General features: G+C 45.9%; 1 protein-coding gene and 1 long non-coding RNA gene across 3 annotated transcripts; both read left to right on the top strand.

Moving 5' to 3' along the window:
* Positions 1 to 1793: 1793 nt before the first annotated feature.
* Positions 1794 to 8225, top strand: LOC140633259 (uncharacterized). 2 transcript variants are annotated; one of them, XR_012030900.1, is made up of 4 exons: positions 1794 to 3291; positions 4190 to 4322; positions 5476 to 5632; positions 7736 to 8225. It is a non-coding gene; the product is annotated as an uncharacterized lncRNA (long non-coding RNA). The 2 variants fall into 2 exon arrangements; XR_012030899.1 differs by having other exon boundaries at positions 1794 to 4322; positions 7736 to 8223.
* A 2166-nt stretch (positions 8226 to 10391) lies between these two features.
* Positions 10392 to 15278, top strand: BAMBI (BMP and activin membrane bound inhibitor). The gene is made up of 3 exons (XM_072825564.1): positions 10392 to 10556; positions 13731 to 14018; positions 14487 to 15278. The coding sequence occupies exons 1-3, from the start codon at positions 10481 to 10483 to the stop codon at positions 14903 to 14905; spliced, it is 783 nt and encodes a 260-aa protein (XP_072681665.1). The 5' UTR covers positions 10392 to 10480; the 3' UTR covers positions 14906 to 15278.
* Positions 15279 to 18357: the final 3079 nt, after the last annotated feature.

The following is an 18357-nucleotide window of genomic DNA, read 5'->3' as shown; positions in this document are numbered from 1 at the left end:
ATTAAAGGAAACAATAAGTAGAAGCTGTAGCTGTAATTATAGCATCTCAGTGTTGAAAGGGACTTTAAAGGGTCACCTGCTCCAACAATGACTTCACATGCCCATCACTGGATTTCACCCAAATGCTTGGGAGCCACAGATTCTCTAGGCTGCCCTGTTCTGCCTCCAGGCGGCATTATTGCTAGGAAGTTCTTCCTTATTTTAAGTCTGCCTGACAACTTCTAGGTGGCATAGCTGGCACCCACTGGTCCTTGTGCCCTCTGTGATTCTACAAGCAAGTTTTTTTTTTTTTTTAAATCATTGAAAGTCTTTCTTTCACTGGTATGGTTAAATGTGGCATTAAGTGCCACTACCTACCTGATTGCTCTGCTTCGTTAAAGACGTTTCAAGGTGCTATACTCTGCCTTGAGGTCACCAGTCAGGAATGGTCTGATCCATACAGTGTCCAGTCAAACAGCTCACAGTTTTGAGCTGGACTTAAACATGTATTAGCACCAAGTGCTTGTATTACTAGTCACATTTTTTTTTTTAAGATTTTGTTAATTTATTCATGAGAGACACACAGAGAGAGGCAGAGACACAGGCGGAGGGAGAAGCAGGCTCCTCTCAGGGTGCCTGATGCGGGACTCGATCCCAGGACCCTGGGATCTCGACCTGAGCCAAAGGCAGATGCTCAATCCTGAGCCACCCAGGTGCCTCTAGTCACATCTGTTTTTAAGACACAAAGCTTCAGAAAGGGTAGACTGGTCATAGGGCTGCTCTTTGAAGACCTTCTTAAAGTGTTTCTTGGAAAGCAGTAACTTTATTTACCTTGCTAGGGAAGGTAATGTCACGTGCTCTTTTCTAACCTGGGGTCATTTTTAAGGCTGAACCTGGAAGTGATCTTAGAGATCACCCTAGGAGTCATATCTGATCGGTGACAATACAGGCCTAGAGAGATGTAATTGGCTCGAATCAAACACTGCTCCTTTCCCTTATGTTTATCTGCTTTGTTTCCACGTGGCTTATTTTTAAGACCCCACTTAAGTCTCGAGTTAAAGGGGGAAGGGGAACTGGGCGATGGTGGTGAGGGTGAGGTGAGACAGACCTGCAGGCTAGACAGAAAGGCAAGGGCGCAAGGCCCAGGACAGCGTTGTTTCTAGTGCCTACGACCCAAGCCCGAACCCCGGAGGATGGGGGGCAGGGGGAAAGCTGTCCACACCAGAAGCGTCTGCCCCTTTGTTTCACTTTGGGCCCAGTCAGTGTCCCTGGACTTGTCACAAGTGAGGGAGGCGGCGGGGCGAGGCCGCCAAGGGCCGGGCGGCAGGCAGGTGAGTCAGACAGGTGAGCGGGCCGGCGGGGTGGCGGGGTGGCGGGGTGGCGGGGTGGCGGGGCGCACCCGAACTTGAGCGCTGCGGGCGGGGCGGGGGCTGGGGGCGTGCACAGGGGCCCCGGGGCCGTGGACTCGGCGCGGGAGGAGCCGAGCGCCGGTGCGGGTGCGTCTGGGTCGGGCCCAATGATGTAAAACAGAGCGGAGCTGCTTGGCGCCTCGGCACCATTACCTGCAATTATGATAATTGGTGCCTCTCTGCAGCGTTTGCTCCCCGCCCCCAGGGCTGTCTCGCTCGGTCTCTTGTTTCTCCGCCGGGCTCTGGCTCTGGCTCTCGCTCCCGGCCCCCTCCGTCCGCCTTTGCCCGCCACTCCCAGCCTCGCCCTCCCCTCCCTGCGTCTCCCCTTCCCGACGTTCTACCCGCGGGGCGGGGCCGGGCGGGGCGCGGGGTGGGGGGTCCCTAAGACCCGATACTAACGTCCGGTTGATTGGTCCGACTTGCACCTGCCGCTGCTACTCTCTTTTCAACGGGGAACCTAGAGGGCTTGTCTTTGCCTTCACTTTATCCTTCAAGTGAAACGTACCTAGACTCTGCTTCCAGTCCCATAAACCCGGGGCAGTAAAAATGTGTGAAGCCTGGAGTTAACTTTCCCAAAACTTCCAGGATCTGTCAATATGGAAGATTCCCCCTCGGGAACCACCCATCCCCATCACCCTCTCTCTTTATCTCCTGAGTCTTGGCTGGACTTTGGCTGAGTGTTGGAAACAAGAAGATTTCAGTCCTGAAGAGGCTTTGGCTGTACCTTCCCCCTGACTAAACAAACAAACAAACAAACAAACAAATAAATACAAACATAAGCTCTTTTCTCTGCATTACCTGTATCAATCAGTGGTCGGACTCACCTATTTCTGGAAAAACTGTGCAGGTCTTCATAGCAAGATGACTTGAAGGATTAGGAAAAGGAATGTCACACCAACCCCACCTCTCCAGCCCACCACCCTGCTTGCCCTTTCTACAAACCTTTGTTAAAATTAGGCAGTTGCCTAAGAGAAGGATGGTGGGTTGGTAAGCACCCTGAAGGCATGAGTCTCTTCAGTAATCTTATTGATGACCCATAAAATAGAGTATGGCTCATGAGCACAGTTCTTGGCAAAACATCCATAATGAAACCAGGATTTTATTTGGAAATGCTTCTCTCTGTCGGTGAATAAGCAACATTACACTTCTTTGGAAAATGCTATTGAATTGGAGATGGGTAATCTTTTAAAGGAGTCCTGCTACAGGGTAGGAGAAACTTCTTGGATTTCCCCGAAGAAGATTAAGGGCATAAATTCTGGCTCTTCCTTTAGTGAGCAGCTCCATTTCTTGCATGATGATAAGGTAGCCAACCAATTTGTCTCTGCTGATTCTTGGACTATCACCGGTCATGAGAGCTAACCTGTGTTGGCAAGATGCACGCTGTGTTTACAGAGCTATCATCACCCTGCCAAGACTGGATTGGCAGTGGCATCATTTCCACTTCAAATTATCGGCTCTGGGGAGAAGAAAATCCTGAACCCAGCTGAAGAGTCCTAAAGCTACCATAAATCTATTCGGATGATTCAAAGATAGATTTCGATAAGCTCATTGTTTCCTCCGGAAAATCATTTAACGTTTCTGTAGGGGCTCACAGTTAACATGTTGAGCTCACGGTACTACTTAGTGAGCTCTGAGACAGCCAGGCCACCCAGCACGCTTGTCCTCGTTTTATGGGAGAGGAAAGAGGGTCAGCGAGGGAACAACAGATTTGCTGGTGATAACACACTGACTCGAGCGTGGATACAAATTTAGGTCTCATCTCCTCGTGGATTGTTGTTGCTTCATCGATAAGTTTCGAGCGTGTCCATTCAGAATTCACTCGTTGACATTAATTCCTTAAAAAAGAAAATTTATTCTGGATGACATTGTGAAAGGCATCAAAGGGAGAGAAAGCATAATAGAGGTATTTTCTGGTCTTTATTTATAATCTCTTTGAGTAGCCAGAATGAAAAGGGAAGTATAGTAACCATGTTAACAATACTGCTTCTTTAGAAAACTCTTTTTATATTCCTATGACTTTATGAGGAATAGCTAAAGTGGTGTGGCATGGGACAGTGGGGATGGGGCCTCTAAGTAAGCAAGTGACTATTTTGGCTGTTTGGTTGGAAGTTGATGAATTTTGTTCGTGTTTTACATATAGACTGCTAAGCAATGTCATTTGCTATGTCATTTGCTCATAGACATGTAGGCACCTGGCCCTCAAATATCCAAACTACATGTGTAGGGAAAGCTAGATACTTATCCATCCCAAATACTCATCTTTCTCAGAAAATTGATAAAAAGGCTATTTTCATTGCCATAGTCAACTAAAAAGCCAGGATATTCAAGATTGTTGTATCTTGTAATCCAGAAGTAATCCGGAAGTTCAAAGTGATCCTGCTGTCCTCCTGGCTCTGGAAAGATCTGACGCTTTGGTCTGTATAGATGGGCTGCTTTCATTTGGTCACATGAAGTTTATTTTTGATAACAACAGCAAACAGTCAAGTGAGAAATTCACACTAAGTTAATGATTTGAAGGAATTCACTAATACTTTTTTATAGGTGAGTTAAACTTTGTATATGTGTATCATGTATATATATTATATACAGGAGGCTGGCTTCCCAGCAAGGTAAGTAATGCTTCTCTATTCCCAATTAGCTGTATCCTTACAATAAGCCTATTGTATCCATACAAGAAACCCCTCCTAAATTAACTAATCTTCAATGGGTCTCTTTCTTTTAATTAAACAAGTCTAGCTGAACAGCATACCATCAATGTGCATATTTTACTTATTTATTTATAAAGATTTTATTTTTTCAAGTAATCTCTACACCCAATGTGGGGCTTGAACTTGCAACCCTGAGATCGAGTCACATGCTTCATCGATCAAACCAGGCAGGCACCCCAAATGTGCATATTTTAAATGTCTTTGAGACGGGAGGCTAAAAATATAGGTAAGTGACATTAAGCTATGAATGGGACAGTGGAGAGTTATTTGTGTTTAAACAAATTCACAGAGAATAGAAGCTTGTTTGTTAGGTGGCCAAATGGAACTAAGGAAGATTATTGAATATGGGGGCAAACCCTTATAAGTTCTTCCCTTAATATCAAGAAGAACAAGAATTCTGTTCACTGATGGTCTCACTCAGCGGAAACCTGTAGCTCTCTCCAAAGCCTCTGCCCACAGAGTACATTGCACTGAAATGCATTGAATGTTAGAAGATATCTTCCCTTTGGCTGGCATTTCATTCCAGGGGCTGAACCCATGCATCAAATTTAATGTGTATCTTTGACACTTTGTAAGTGTGAGACAAATACTGTATAGCTAATTATTTCCTCAGGAATTATTATGAAATAAAAACGGTGGCATTGACAAAAACACGATGGCAAATGTAAGTTTCAAAGTTCCACAGCAAAAGACCTCATTTTGTCCTGTCAATGAGATTTCAGTTTGGAAGATCCAGTATTAGATGAGAAAGGCTTTATGACAAGAAGTCACTCTGAGGCCAGCAAAGGAAGAAGAGTGGGTAGAAGCAGAACAGCAGAAAACTCAGGCAGATTTTGGGCTGTGGAAGAGGATGAATGGTTTCAGTCCATTTCAAGCTACAGACTAAATGGTTGGCTGTCTAAAGCAAATATCAAAGCTTCTGAATTTCAGTGGCTTGATTGTGAACATTTTTTTTTTAATCCAAAGGAACACAAGCAAAGTATTGTTAGCTAGGGAGATAGAACTCAAAAATATTGTTCCTCACATTACTGAACAGCATTCTAGGTCAAGGATGTTCCTTTAAGGAGGATTTGTTTAAAGTAATTTCTCTGCTTTAAAGGATTGATTTACCATTTTAGTTACAAGAACAAAAGGAATCAAACTGGCTATTTGATGAAAATAGGCAAAACTAGCAGGTTATTGAATAATGTCTACTACAAATTCTACTGGCTTAATGACATTAACATAACTGAATAGAACAAAGGCTGTGGGTTATGGTCAAGGATTATACAGAATATATTTGATGTGATTGGATTATAAGTAATACTCACTGTTAAGTTCATAAAGTAATGTTCTCTAATGAGGGACATTTCTTACTGTATTCTTTTTCTTTTTTAAAGGTTTTATTTATTTATTCATGAGAGACAGAGAGAGGCAGAGACACAGGCAGAGGGAGAAGCAGGCTCCCTGCAGGGAGCCCGATGTGGGACTCGATCCAAGGACTCCAGGATCACACCCTGAGCTGGAAGGCAGGCGCTTAACTGCTGAGCCATCCAGGTGTCCCTTCTTACTGTATTCTAAACTTAGTTGCTTTAAAATATTTTTTTTTTAAGTTTTATTTATTTGAGGGGGGAGGGGCAGAGGGAGAAAAGTGAGAGAATTCCAAGAAGATTTCCTACTGAGCTTGACACCCGTCCCAGGGCTCCATCCCACAACCCTGAGATCCCAACCCGAGCTGAAATCAAGACTCAGGAAGCTTAACCGACTGAGCCACCCAGGTGCCCCAAGTTGCTTTAAAAATTCTTAAGAAAACTTCCACCCAACAGATACTGCAGGGTTTATTTGTAAGACCCCTCCACCCCCATAGCATTTTTGCTAGCTTGTGGGAGGATGGGCATTTTGGAATGTGACGTTCAGTCTTTTTTCTGGGTCCTATCACACTAATCTACCGGACCCTGAAGTCAGTTCATTTTGGAAAAAAGAAAAAACCAAAACCAAAACAAACAAACAAAAAAACACAAAGAAACAAAAGAGACAAAAAACAACCACTTCACTACATAGCCATTCTTTTAGGCTGGGCTAAATCTCTCACCTTTGACTTTATTCCAATGAAAGTAAATTTCAGTTCTGAACTCCTAACTTCTACTGAGAATAAATGACTTTTTAAAAAAGCTGCTACTGAGAATTCAAAGTGTTATCCAACCTCTGTGGATTGTTAGTTGGTAGAAGATCTGTATAACAGGTAGAAATGTTAGATTCTATCCTTAGACTGTAAGAGCTGTTTGTATGCTAGCCAGGAACTAAACACAACTGTTTCTCTCGGAACAAAATGTACCAAGAGTTATTTTTCATCTTCATTGTGAAGAGAGAGGCATTGCTGAAAATGAGGATCACATATACCTTTGGGAAGCAATGGCATTATTTGAGTAAGCAGAGATTGGTATTATAGCTTTGTTAACGAAACGGGCTGGACATAAACCTCCACCACCACCACCCCTTTTTTTTTCTATTTATTAAAAAAAAATTTAGAAAGTTATTCTGTGGTGTAGAGCAATGTAAAAATGTGTCAGTGTTGTGATTATATACGTCATATACATTATACATAATATATATCCATATATGCCTGTGGATAAAACCTATTTAGAACATTCTTTGATGCTAATAATATTAAACTATCATAGTGTTTAATTATTTCAGTCTGTTAGGCCTAGAATGAGCATTCTGTTCTTAAGTACAGATAGTTGGTTCCAGCTCATATATTCAGAATTCCCTTCATAAGAGTAAAAAGAATTTTGGTCACTGATTTCCTTTCTTAATCGAAGTTTCCAAAAGACACTAGATTTTGCTATTTTCTCTTCTACTTGCCAACCTATGTTTAGGAAAGTAATAATAGAACTAGGTACAAAACGCAAGAAAAATTCTGTAGAGAAGCAATTTCCTTGAGTCTTAAATTGAATTAAAATTGTTACCTATTCTCTCAACCACCACTATGGCCTCCTAATTGACATATTATCCATGAGCCAATTTTGACTTTCCACATCGATTCAAACACTCTCATTCACTTAGTTGAAAAGTCCATGTCTGCTCCAAAACCATTAGACAAAGTACAGACTTGTTTCCCTTAAAACTAATTTCTGGCAATTTAAAAAGTCTGCCCATTAACCTAATAATAAAAACAAAAGAGTTGAAACATTGTCTGAGGAATGGATCATAAATTCTTTTTTTTTTTTAATTTTTATTTATTTATGATAGTCACAGAGAGAGAAAGAGAGAGAGGCAGAGACAGGCAGAGGGAGAAGCAGGCTCCATGCACCGGGAGCCCGATGTGGGACTCGATCCCGGGTCTCCAGGATCGCGCCCTGGGCCAAAGGCAGGCGCCAAACCGCTGCGCCACCCAGGGATCCCCTGGATCATAAATTCTTATTCTGAATTGCGTTTGGAACAAAAAAGTATACATCCAGGAATGATCAAACATCCAAAGGAATTCAGTAAAACACAAGTATCATAGTTTGGATCCTTTGAGTTGAAGGGAAAAGAACCTTAAGTAAAAAGGGGAAATTATCAAGGTGCCTGAGTTAACTTAATAAGGAACCTAAGGACCTGAACTGACTGGGTATCCATCTGGACTTACACCTTTGTCATTTTTCTCTTCTTCTGCAGACAGGTAAACTCTGTACGTCACCGTGAATTGACCTCTACAGATTGAGAGGCATCTCTGGCCAAAGATCCAGAAGAGACAACTTCACTGGTCCATCTGGGGTCCTGTGACCACTCATGGCCAGAGGCACAGAGGCCCCCAGTTGGCCTGCCAATGCCCACTCCAGAGAAAGCAGATGTTCCTCTGAAGAGGGCTGGGAAAGGACTCAGAATGTGTTTAGTGCAGTGCAACTTTCATCAACACATCCCCCAAGACTGCCTTCCACTAAACAAGTATTTATCTGCATTACAGGTAAATATAGTTATTTTCTGATGCATCTCTTCCCACTCCTTACTTCACATTTTATGCTCCAACAACAAAGAATTGCTTGCAGCTCCATCTCCCCATCCCCTACTTACCACCCATATTCCCCAACACGATCAATAAACGTCACACTTGTGTTCCTGTTGCCCTCTATGCTCGCAATGGTCTCCTTGCAGTTCTTCTTGTTTTTTAGGAGTCGTGCCGGATGTCACTGCTTCCAGCAGACCTTCCAGTCCTCTTTTACTTCCTGGGCTGCTTATCTCTCCTTTCTTTATGCATCGTAACATTGTGCACGGAAATCTCTATCATCTTCCCACTCCATTGTTTGTGATTTACTGTTTAGGTTCTGACATCTTTATAACCCCAGACGGAGTCTGGCCTATAGTGGGCGCTTCGAGACAGTTGAATGAAAAGTTTTCTTTTAGCTAATAATTGACTCTCTAGAGTTAAAAAAAAAAAAAGAGTGCGTCATTACGTGAGAAGTATTGTCTGCATGAACCCCTGAGAACTGTTAACTTGTCAAAGAATTAGATGTCAGGAAGTTCTAATCAAAGTCTTCCTTAGGACCAAGGGTCAGCTCACCACTTGAGAAATGCCTGCTGTTTACCTGGTGCCCTAACCAGTTTAACTTCCCCTTAAAACGTCTGCGGGGCTTGCTCTCCCATCCTTTCCGAGGCAGTTTGGATTTAGTGAAGTAATGGGCAGAGCATCAATGTATGAGATCATTTTATTTTTTTCTGCACAAAACAGTTTTTTAGAGGCAATCTCATTAACCGTATCTTGTGTCCTCTACGGACTTGCAACTTTAATTTACAAGGTTCACCTTGATTTTTGGTCCTCCAGTCATGTATATATTTTTCTTAGCCTCAAAGTTCGTTGCTGTACTGCGGTCCTAAAGGGTTTGACTTTACATCTCCCACCCTAGCATGAAATGCTTTTCTTTCTCCGCAACCCCCACCCCACCCCTTGACGTTTTATCAGGTAGGGAAATGTTGGCTGAGCCTAAAAGGAAATTTGCAAATGGTTGACTTTGGTTCCTTTCAGGTTATGGGAGGACGGGGTACAAGAGCATTCCCTCAGATAAAGAGTTTTAAGTTGAATTTCACCTGAAAAAAAAAAAAAAGAACCACCAGCACCACCAAAACAGCAGCAGCAAAGCCTCCAGGACCGCCTTTGGGTACGCCGGGGGCCGGCAGCCCTGCAAGTCCTAATAAATGAATGAGTATCTCCGAGAGGAGATCACTGTGGGGCTGATATCGATCGGGGTCAGCCGGTGTGTTTGCCTGCGATTGTTCGGGGGGTGGTTAATTGAGTGTCAGTCTCGGCCAGTGTCGTCTCGCTGGCGCCGGGCGCTTTTGGATTTGCTAATTTTCGTTAAGTGTCTCTAGCCGGCTCCCCGTCCCCTGTCTGCCCCGGAGAACTCGGCGGCTCGCACCGACCAACAGTCTGTCTGTCTGGGCTTTATCGATCACGCGGCGGGCGGCTCCGGCGGATGCGCCCAGGGGCCGGGCAGGCGGCTGAAAGCAGGCCCCGTCGCCGGCCGCCCCCTCCCGGGCTGCGGACCGAGCCCCTCCGCCGCCGCCGCAAGGGAGCCGCGCCCCGCCGGGGGCGCCCGGCCGAGGCCCCGAGAACGCGCGGCGTGGCCCGGGAGGGCTCCCCGGGCGGCCGCGCCGTCCTCGCGTGTTTCGGGGCCACCCCACAAAGAAGCCACGGGCCGGGCGATGGCGGCCCGAGTCTGAGTGGCGAGGGTCGGCCCGCGCCTCCCGCGGGTCACGGACGCGCAGGCCTCCGCGAGGGGGAGCGCGGGAGACGGCAGCCTCGCGGCCCGCAGCCCCAGACGCCGGCGCCCCTCGCCGCTCGCCGCTCGCCGCCCGCCGCCCGCCGCCGCTCGCCGCCGCGGGGCAGGTCCCTCCCGGCCCCTGTCTGGGCCCGCCCCCCGGCTGCGGAGGTGATTGACAGGAGCCCGGCGGCCACTCAGACGGCGCCGACGGGGCCGGGGGCGGGGCCGGGGGCGGGGCCGGGGCGGGGCCGGGGCGGGGCCGGGGCGGGGCGCGGTCCGGCCGGCTCCCCGCGCGAGGCGCTATTTACGGCGCGGCCCGGGGCAGGCGGAGGCGGGCGCAGGCTGGAGCTCGCGGCCGGCGCTGTCTGCGCGCGCTCGGGCAGCCTCTGCCTTCGCACCGTGGCCGGCTGAGGGGGAGCGAGGCGGGGAGCCCGCCCGGGACCGCGGCGCCGGGCGGAGCCAAGGGGCGCGGCGGCCGCGCAGTCGGGCCGCCGAAGTCCTGTGGGCTCGTGGGCGCCCCTCCGGCCGCGGCCCGGCGCCTCGCCCCCTCGCCCCCTCGCCCCCTCGCCCCTGGCCGACGGCGCCCGCCGCCCCGGGAGCACCCATGCCCCGCGCGCTCCGGGCGCCGTAGGTTGCAGCTGCGCCGCGGCCGCGGGGGGCGTCAATGGATCGCCATTCCAGCTACATCTTCATCTGGCTGCAGCTCGAACTCTGCGCCATGGCCGTGCTGCTCACCAGAGGTGGGTGCCCGCCGGCCGGCCGGGGCGCGGGCTGTCCGGGGAGGGCGCGCGGGGGTCCCGGGGCGCCGGCGCCGCGGCCCCTGGCAGGCGGCGGGCGAGGCTTCCCCCCGCGCTGGAGCCCGCGGGTCGCGACCAGTTGCCGGGTCCGCGGCCGCCCCCTCGGTGGCCCCGGGGCGGGCGCGTGGAGGTGGAGGCCGGCCCCGGGGCGGGCGGTCGTCACGGGGTTCCTGTAAGTGTGTCAGTGGTGGCTGCGCGGTTGGGCCGGGGCGCGCGGGACCCTGGGACCCTGCCCGGGCGCGCGGAGCTGGAGCCGGGGGGCCCGGCCGCGCGTGTGCCTTGGTGGGCGTGTGTCCTCGTGAGCCGGCGAGTGTGCGTGCCTCCGTGTGACACACTGGGTGCCCAAGTGTGTGCCTCCGTGCGCAGGACGCTGTGGCCGTGTGGCTTCCCGGGCTGGCGGGGGCGGGGCTCCGTGGGCGGCCCCACTTCCCCCTCACCTCCATACTTTACACACTACTGCCCCCCCCCAAAAAAAAGAAAAACAGGAAAGAAAAAGGGCAGTTTCTCCCCCCAGCCCCCGCAGGCTTTCCCTCTTTTAGGTCGAAATAACCCAAACGTCTAGATTTCAAGGATTCCCCCGCCTCCCCCGCCACGAACTCTACCTACTGTTCAGTGAACAGATGAATTTTTTTTTTTAATGGGAAGCATTATTTAGCTTCTGCCCTCCGCCCCCCCCCCCCCCACTTTTTCTCTAATTGCCATGTAGCAGGCATGAGGTTAAAGGATAAGCTAGCCCAGGGAGGATGATGTGCTACAGTATTTATTTATTTTGGAAGGAAGGGTGTAATTAACCCTAAATAACAGCCCTGCTAGCCTGCGGAGGGGAGCCTCCTGGCCCTGTCCAAGGCCCGCAGAACAGGGAGGGACTCGGACTGACATGAAGTCACAGATACCGAAACTATGTGCCTGATAATGATATAATTAGGGGATCAGAGATTTCTGACTGCTGCGGACTTCAAAAGCTTTAAAAGAAGCCAGCAGTCTCTCCTGTAGCCATCTTGACTAAAGCAGACATTTTTGTTTAATCACTACATACAGTAACAAGAAAAGGGGGGGAACAGAAGAGCATTGTTCACTGTTTCCAAATACCAGTCCCCTTTCTGGGCCCTTTTGCATGCCACAGGAAGAAACTTTATGAAACAACAGAAATATAGTTTTAATACAGTAATACAAAAGTCCATTCAACTTGTTCAAATGTGGCTCCAATTAAAAAAAAAAAGTTGTTAGAACTTTCGTAGTTACCTGTCAAAATTTTATTGGACTGTTTTAGGTCATTGAAAATAGAGTGTTTTAAATAGGCTCTCATAAACATTTTACTTTTTTTTTTTTTTTCTCCCTTTTTTCCTTCGGTGCTCTTTTTCTGCACTGGGTCTGAAGGTGAATAGGATCAAAATGGACATTGAATCTGTTTTATTTCTACTTTAAATCTGTCTATGGAATTCGTCAAGATTAGGGGATATGTAGCCATCACCACATGAGACCTGGTGAGCTTTGTGAAAAAACTCAAGTGAGCTTGGCAGGAGAGAGAACCTTTCAAAGCAAGAGTTCCAACGTGAAGGGCTTCCTAGAGAGAGGGGACTTGGGCCCAGACTCCGGGCAGAGAGCGTGCAGGTTTAAGATAGGAGCAGGACCTCCAGATTTGGACAGTTAAACTCAGATTGCCAAAGATCTGTGATTAGCTGGCAGCTTTGGGGTTTTTTGTTGTTTTAGAACGAAAGCATTAGCAATGTCTGATGAAAACTGAGCACACCATACAGTGGCCTGGAATTTGGACAGATAATTAAATGAGACACCTTACTCAGGCGTTCACATTCATGGAGAGGAGGAAGAAAGGAGAGGGTAGGAAGAGGTCTATAAAACCACAGTTCCTGGTGTTTGATTTCAGAGCAGGGATTTCAGTAATAACGACACAAAACTTCAGATTGGAAAGCTGGGAAGAGGTGTGCGCGTTGGTTCAGTTTACAGTAGCTTTACTTGTGACATATGACAGTGACCAGAGTCCGCTGGGTCAATCCGGTATTAGTGATATAGCTCTGAGACCCAGATCTTTTGAACTAGAAATTGACGCTAAAAGCCTTAGAGCATGCATTGCAGCAAAATGTTACCAGCGACTTGCAACTCACCAAATAAGTTTTATAAAGGAAACTTTTAATCACTTCCTGGAGAAAAATTTGAGGTTTCCTTAAGGATTTTTCATTCAACCAGCAGAGGATTTTCAGTTTCAATGTTTCCCCTTTTAGATCCCACGTCGAATTACATGTAAAACCAGGGAGTTAAGGGGAGGAGAAGTTAGCTTTGCCTTTTTTTTTTTTTACACCAGCCTCCCCTCCTCAAACCCCCCCCCCCCCCCCCCCAGTTTTATGACTTTCCATTTGGGCTGAAAGAAATTGACTTTGGCAAGCAAACCACTAATTGTAAACTGCCTAGTTCCTGTTTTACAATATACTGACTAAAAGCTCCTCTGCATGAAAAGATCTTTATAGGCAAAGTTTGCCTTTTCTAGAGAGGTTGCAAATAGCTGCCCAGTTTCATAGTTTTAAAACCTCCTGACCGGAGCAATTTCTAGATTGTTGTGTTTCTAGTTAATAACTTTATAAGGTGTTAGCTAAAGCTCTTAAATCTTGGCACAGTCCTTTAAGGTAGTAAACAATTCAGTAGTTCCGATCAAATATTTATACTGACAAAATCAAAAAGCCTAGCATTTTTTATGTTGTATGGTCACATCGGATTAAAATGAATAAACAGTGTAATTTACCTTACGGTAGGAGAAGTTATCATGATGATTATTTCAGATATATATATATATATATATATATTTTCTTTTTTTCTTCCAGAAGTCCTATTTTGAATTACTTTGCTAACTCATCAGTAATCACAATTGAACTTTGATTCTCTGCAGTGGGGATTAATACATTTCTAAAATTACATTTAACTGGATTGAAATGTAAGCACCGGTTTGCATAGAGGGCTCTTCCGAGGCTACCCAGGCTGCCATTGCAGGCACTCAGCTGAATATTCTAAAAGTTCGTGCCTTTGATCTTAGGATCTAGTAATTGCTCAAGTAGATGCTTTATCTGGTCTCTGAAGGCGCGTGACGAAATTTCTCATTGTTTTCAGGTGAAATCAGATGCTACTGTGATGCTGCCCACTGCGTGGCAACTGGTTATATGTGTAAATCTGAGCTGAGCGCCTGCTTCTCTAGACTTCTTGATCCTCAGAACACAAATTCCCCACTCACCCATGGCTGCCTGGACTCTCTCGCAAACACGGCAGACATCTGCCAAGCCAAACAGGCACGAAACCACTCTGGCACCACCATGCCCACATTGGAATGCTGTCATGAAGATATGTGCAATTACAGAGGGCTGCATGATGTGCTCGCTCCTCCCAAGGGGGAGGCCTCAGGTAGGTAGAAGCCTTCTCTAACGAGAACTCTGGCCTCATCTATAGGTTCATGGCAGCCGGGACTTTGTATGTCTGCTATTGATTTTGTTGTTAATGTAATTAGAGACACCAGAGGGAGAGGCATGGCTGGATGCAAAGATGCATCTCTATTGAGTAGCTTTTATGTCTGCCTGAGCATTAGATGTCTGTCTACATAATGGGTTTTGCCTAGTTTTTCAACATTTTGAAGACCTAGAAGACCGTTACTGTTCGGTAAGGACAGTCCCTAAAGGACTGTTTTCGTAAGCTCATCTTTGCATCGCTTTGCAACGTTTATTTTGTAAATATTTGTTGATTTCCCCATAAGCTTCTTTTTTTTTTTTTTTTTTTTTTTTTTAACCTGGGGTGCCTTGTTGCAAACGGATAGATGATGGTAAATATCTGCAGGCAGGGCTAACGTGGTTCGATTCCTCATTTGTGTTCCTCCAGGACAAGGAAACCGCTATCAGCACGATGGCAGTAGAAACCTCATCACCAAAGTCCAGGAGCTGACTTCCTCCAAAGAGTTGTGGTTCCGGGCGGCTGTGATTGCTGTTCCCATTGCCGGCGGCCTAATTCTGGTGTTGCTTATTATGTTAGCCTTGAGGATGCTTCGAAGTGAAAACAAGAGACTGCAGGATCAACGGCAACAGATGCTGTCCCGTTTGCACTACAGCTTCCATGGACACCATTCCAAAAAGGGGCAGGTGGCAAAGTTAGACTTGGAATGCATGGTGCCAGTGAGCGGGCATGAGAACTGCTGTCTGACCTGTGACAAAATGAGACAAGCAGACCTCAGCAACGAGAAGATCCTCTCGCTCGTCCATTGGGGCATGTACAGTGGGCACGGGAAGCTGGAATTCGTATGACGGAGTCTTACCTGAACCGAAGTTCTTGGACGCTTGAAGGCTTTGAGTTCTGCTGGACAGGAGCACTTTATCTGAAGAAAAAAACGGACTCACGGAATCCCCTTTGAGAGACAAAATGACCTCTGCAAACAGAATCTTGGATATTTCTTCTGAAGGATTATTTGCACAGACTTAAATACAGTCAAATGTATTATTTGCTTTAAAATTATAAAAAGCAAAGAGAAGACTATGTACACACTGTTACCAGGGTTATTTGCATCTGAGCGAGCTGGAATCGAGTACCTAAATAACCTAAAATGTGCTCTGTGTAAGCTCCAACATCTTGATTTATTGTAAAGATTTAAAAAAATATATATATATATTTTGTCTGGAATTTAGCAGTGTCTTGTCATAAATTAAAAACTAAGTGGGAAGCATAAGAAACTCCGTGTTAATGATACAAATGAAGACCTGTTGTTGCTCAGTTAGGTCTCGACTATGCTTTGGCTTGATTTCTTTGTTTTTTTTTTTGGTTTTTTTGTTTTTGTTTTTGTTTTGTTTTTGTTTGTTTTAAAGCAAGACTGAGATCTTGTTTATTCTTACATGCATATTCATCGTTTCCTTACAGTATGGAGAATTTCTAAATGTGTACTGCCCACCATTCAGTGTCTTCCCCACATTTTTTTGTTAGAATAATCCTGATGTTTAGCTTTCACCTAAGAGAAATCTTAAACTTCCTTATACCAGGTCAGATATGATGGATCAGTGTCTGGAGCTGCCTTATTAACAAAGATAATATTCATCAACTTAATCCAGTTGCTCTGGAATGCTTTTTAGAATGTGTCTACCTCCAACCAAAAAAAGAAAAACCGAACCAAACCTGCTCAACGAAACTTTTTCTTGTAGTTAATGTTAGTGACTGTCTACTTCTACTGTTCGTTAATCAGTTGACTTTGTCTCAGACCAAATGCAATTTTTTGGATTTCAAATTAGCCAAACTTGATTGTGTCATGCTCCTAGTTTTCAAGCCTTCCTTCGATGCAGTGTTCTACTCACATTTTTTTTTTTTCTTAATGTTTAGAAAGGGTGTCAATAGTGAACATATTTGTATCAATTGGGATTTAAAGAACAGGCAGGCAATGCCACTAGGGCTCCTTGTCCTCCACAGTGGTGACTTCAGCCACTGATAGACTAAGTAATAGTGTGTCCACTCCTGCAGGACTTTATGCCTGGCAATAACTGCTCAGCCTGAATTTAAACCCATGCCACATTTGTGTATTTTTTCCTCCAAATAGGTCTTTGTTAGCCTCCATGTGAGAAGAATTTGCCATGTAGGATTCTTTTTGATTCTTTATTTGTATATTTGAAACTTTTGCTTAAAAATTAACCTCTAGTTCTGCATATTTGAGTATGGGGTTTTCTGAGTGTTAAAGGATTGTGTGCGCATATTTGGGGGATTATTTTATGATCAGCATAATTTGAGTCCCTTAAGACAGAGGCAGTAGCCAAGTTCATGGAAGAATTGGGAGTTGAAATGCCTAGTCTAAAAACGAGTACCTAGATCATTTAATAATTAATAGACCACAGCCCCATACAAAGTAGGCTATGGAATAAATACACATTTTAATAAATGACAGCATTCGTATTGTGCTTTTTGAGAATGACACTTCTTGCATGCATGACTTACAGTTTATAAAAGATGTTAAGTTTTAGGTATGTCACTTTTTGAGGGAGCCAGAGAATTGTGGGACATAACCATCCAAACCTATCAGGAGGAGAGAATTCACCAAAATCCCCCCCTTCAAGGAGTTTCCACCCTCACCCATTTTTAGCTTCAGATTGAATTACAGTAGTTTCATAGTATGAAGATTAATAAGAGACTTCTTGCTCCTTATCCATTTGCTTTCATGTACAGCATCATGGGAACGCAGTGATGCCTCAAGCAGCCACTATTTGCATCAGCTCCGATTGGTTAGTTTTCCCCTGCTGGCTTTGCTATTAACTCGCCATTCACCCCACTTCTTCCAAATACCAGCTAAGAGCTCAACAGTTGGTTAGCTAAGGCAATGAAGGCTTTAAAGTCCTGTATTTTGAAATGCTTGAAAACCCGTAAAACCCTGTTCTCCAGACAAGGCCCGGGTCTCTGCTGGCACTGGAATCACAGACATTTGCTGGAAGCTGAATGCAAAATGCCTCCACTTCTGTATTCTGTGTTGGCTGCCCTGCCTCTTGTGCCTTGTGTAAATTCACTAGGCTGTCTGTAGCCCCCTTTGGCAGCAGGGCGATGGCACTGTGCCCCTGCCCCCGCCAGCAGACTGGGGGTCCCCACGTGTTAAAGTACTAGCTGCATTAGAGACTGGCTCTTCCCGGGTCTTTTCCTAATGACGAACCCTTTCCCCTTCGTGTGCAGTATTCATAAATACTAAATGATGATATTTATCCATTCAGTATTTGCACACGCCCTCACCGCCAGTCTTAAAAATCAGACCTGGGCGTCATAACTAGGCCTTTCGACGAAAATATTGCAGGTTTCTCAACTTTGATTTTTACCAGGGACTAAATATAGGTTCTCCATGCGCTTTCCTGTGAGAGTGTGGAAGTTGCCAAGAGCAGAGATAAAGGGCCCTTCATGAAATAACTACCTACCTGATTCAGTGATGTAAAAAAGGTGATGACTGGTTTGTTTGTTTTTCCCTCCTGGAGATGTTTACTGTTAGTCTGAGCTGACAGGACAAGACCCGGCTAACCAGGGCTAACCAGGAACGGCCCGTGCTTACTATTGACATAGAACTTCCCCCCCACCCCAAAAGTCAGACTTTTTTTTTTTTCCTCACTGGAAATTTGCCCCAACCCTAGACAAATGGAACCAAATTTGCCATGATGCTTCTCCATCTACACCCCTTCCATTCTATTCCTTTGGAAAAAAAATGATCTGTACGTAGCTGTGTCTTTTACATGACCCCCCTTCAACTCCCTTATTCTAATGGCTCAGAGGCTTCCTCAGAAATTGACTGGTGTGTCTCTAATTTCTGCTGAACTGATTTTATTAAAAACACTGCACCATAGGGGGTTTGACCTTCTAAAATACCAAACATGTCTGCTTTAGAAAATCACAAAGCTCTCCTCTGAAGAGCTCGTAAATCTGGTTTCAATATGGGTTGATTATAGGCTAAAAGCTTGAAAGCAGTGGCATCTAGTATCGTGAGTCTGGAACTAGCCTTTTTGGGGCCAGGACAGCTTTTTTCCCTTATAACCTCTAAGGGGTCCTCTTCTCTGTCTCAGCCCCAATAACATCAAATGTCCTCTGAAAGTTACATGATGGGATGAGGCTGAGCTCACAAGGGTGGTGGTCAAGTGGGCTTCGGAGTCTGGCAGCCTGGCTTCCAATGCTGCCTTCGTCTCTACTAGCTGAGTGAACTTGGACAAGTTACTTAAGCTCTTTGAATATTCAGTTTTATTACCTATAAAATGGG

The sequence above is a fragment of the Canis lupus genome, chromosome 5 (genome assembly GCF_048164855.1).
Source record: "Canis lupus baileyi chromosome 5, mCanLup2.hap1, whole genome shotgun sequence".
Classification (NCBI taxonomy): Eukaryota; Metazoa; Chordata; class Mammalia; order Carnivora; family Canidae; genus Canis; species Canis lupus.
The sequence above is the reverse complement of the archived record's forward strand: the minus strand, read 5'-3'. Positions and strand labels throughout refer to the sequence as shown.

Bases quoted from the DNA above. Each gene is read 5' to 3' on its own strand.
- BAMBI (XM_072825564.1), top strand. From the start codon at position 10,481: ATGGATCGCCATTCCAGCTACATCTTCATCTGGCTGCAGCTCGAACTC. The intron at 10,557-13,730 runs GTGGGTGCCCGC...CATTGTTTTCAG, and splicing joins GGCCGTGCTGCTCACCAGAG to GTGAAATCAGATGCTACTGT. The intron at 14,019-14,486 runs GTAGGTAGAAGC...GTGTTCCTCCAG, and splicing joins TCCCAAGGGGGAGGCCTCAG to GACAAGGAAACCGCTATCAG.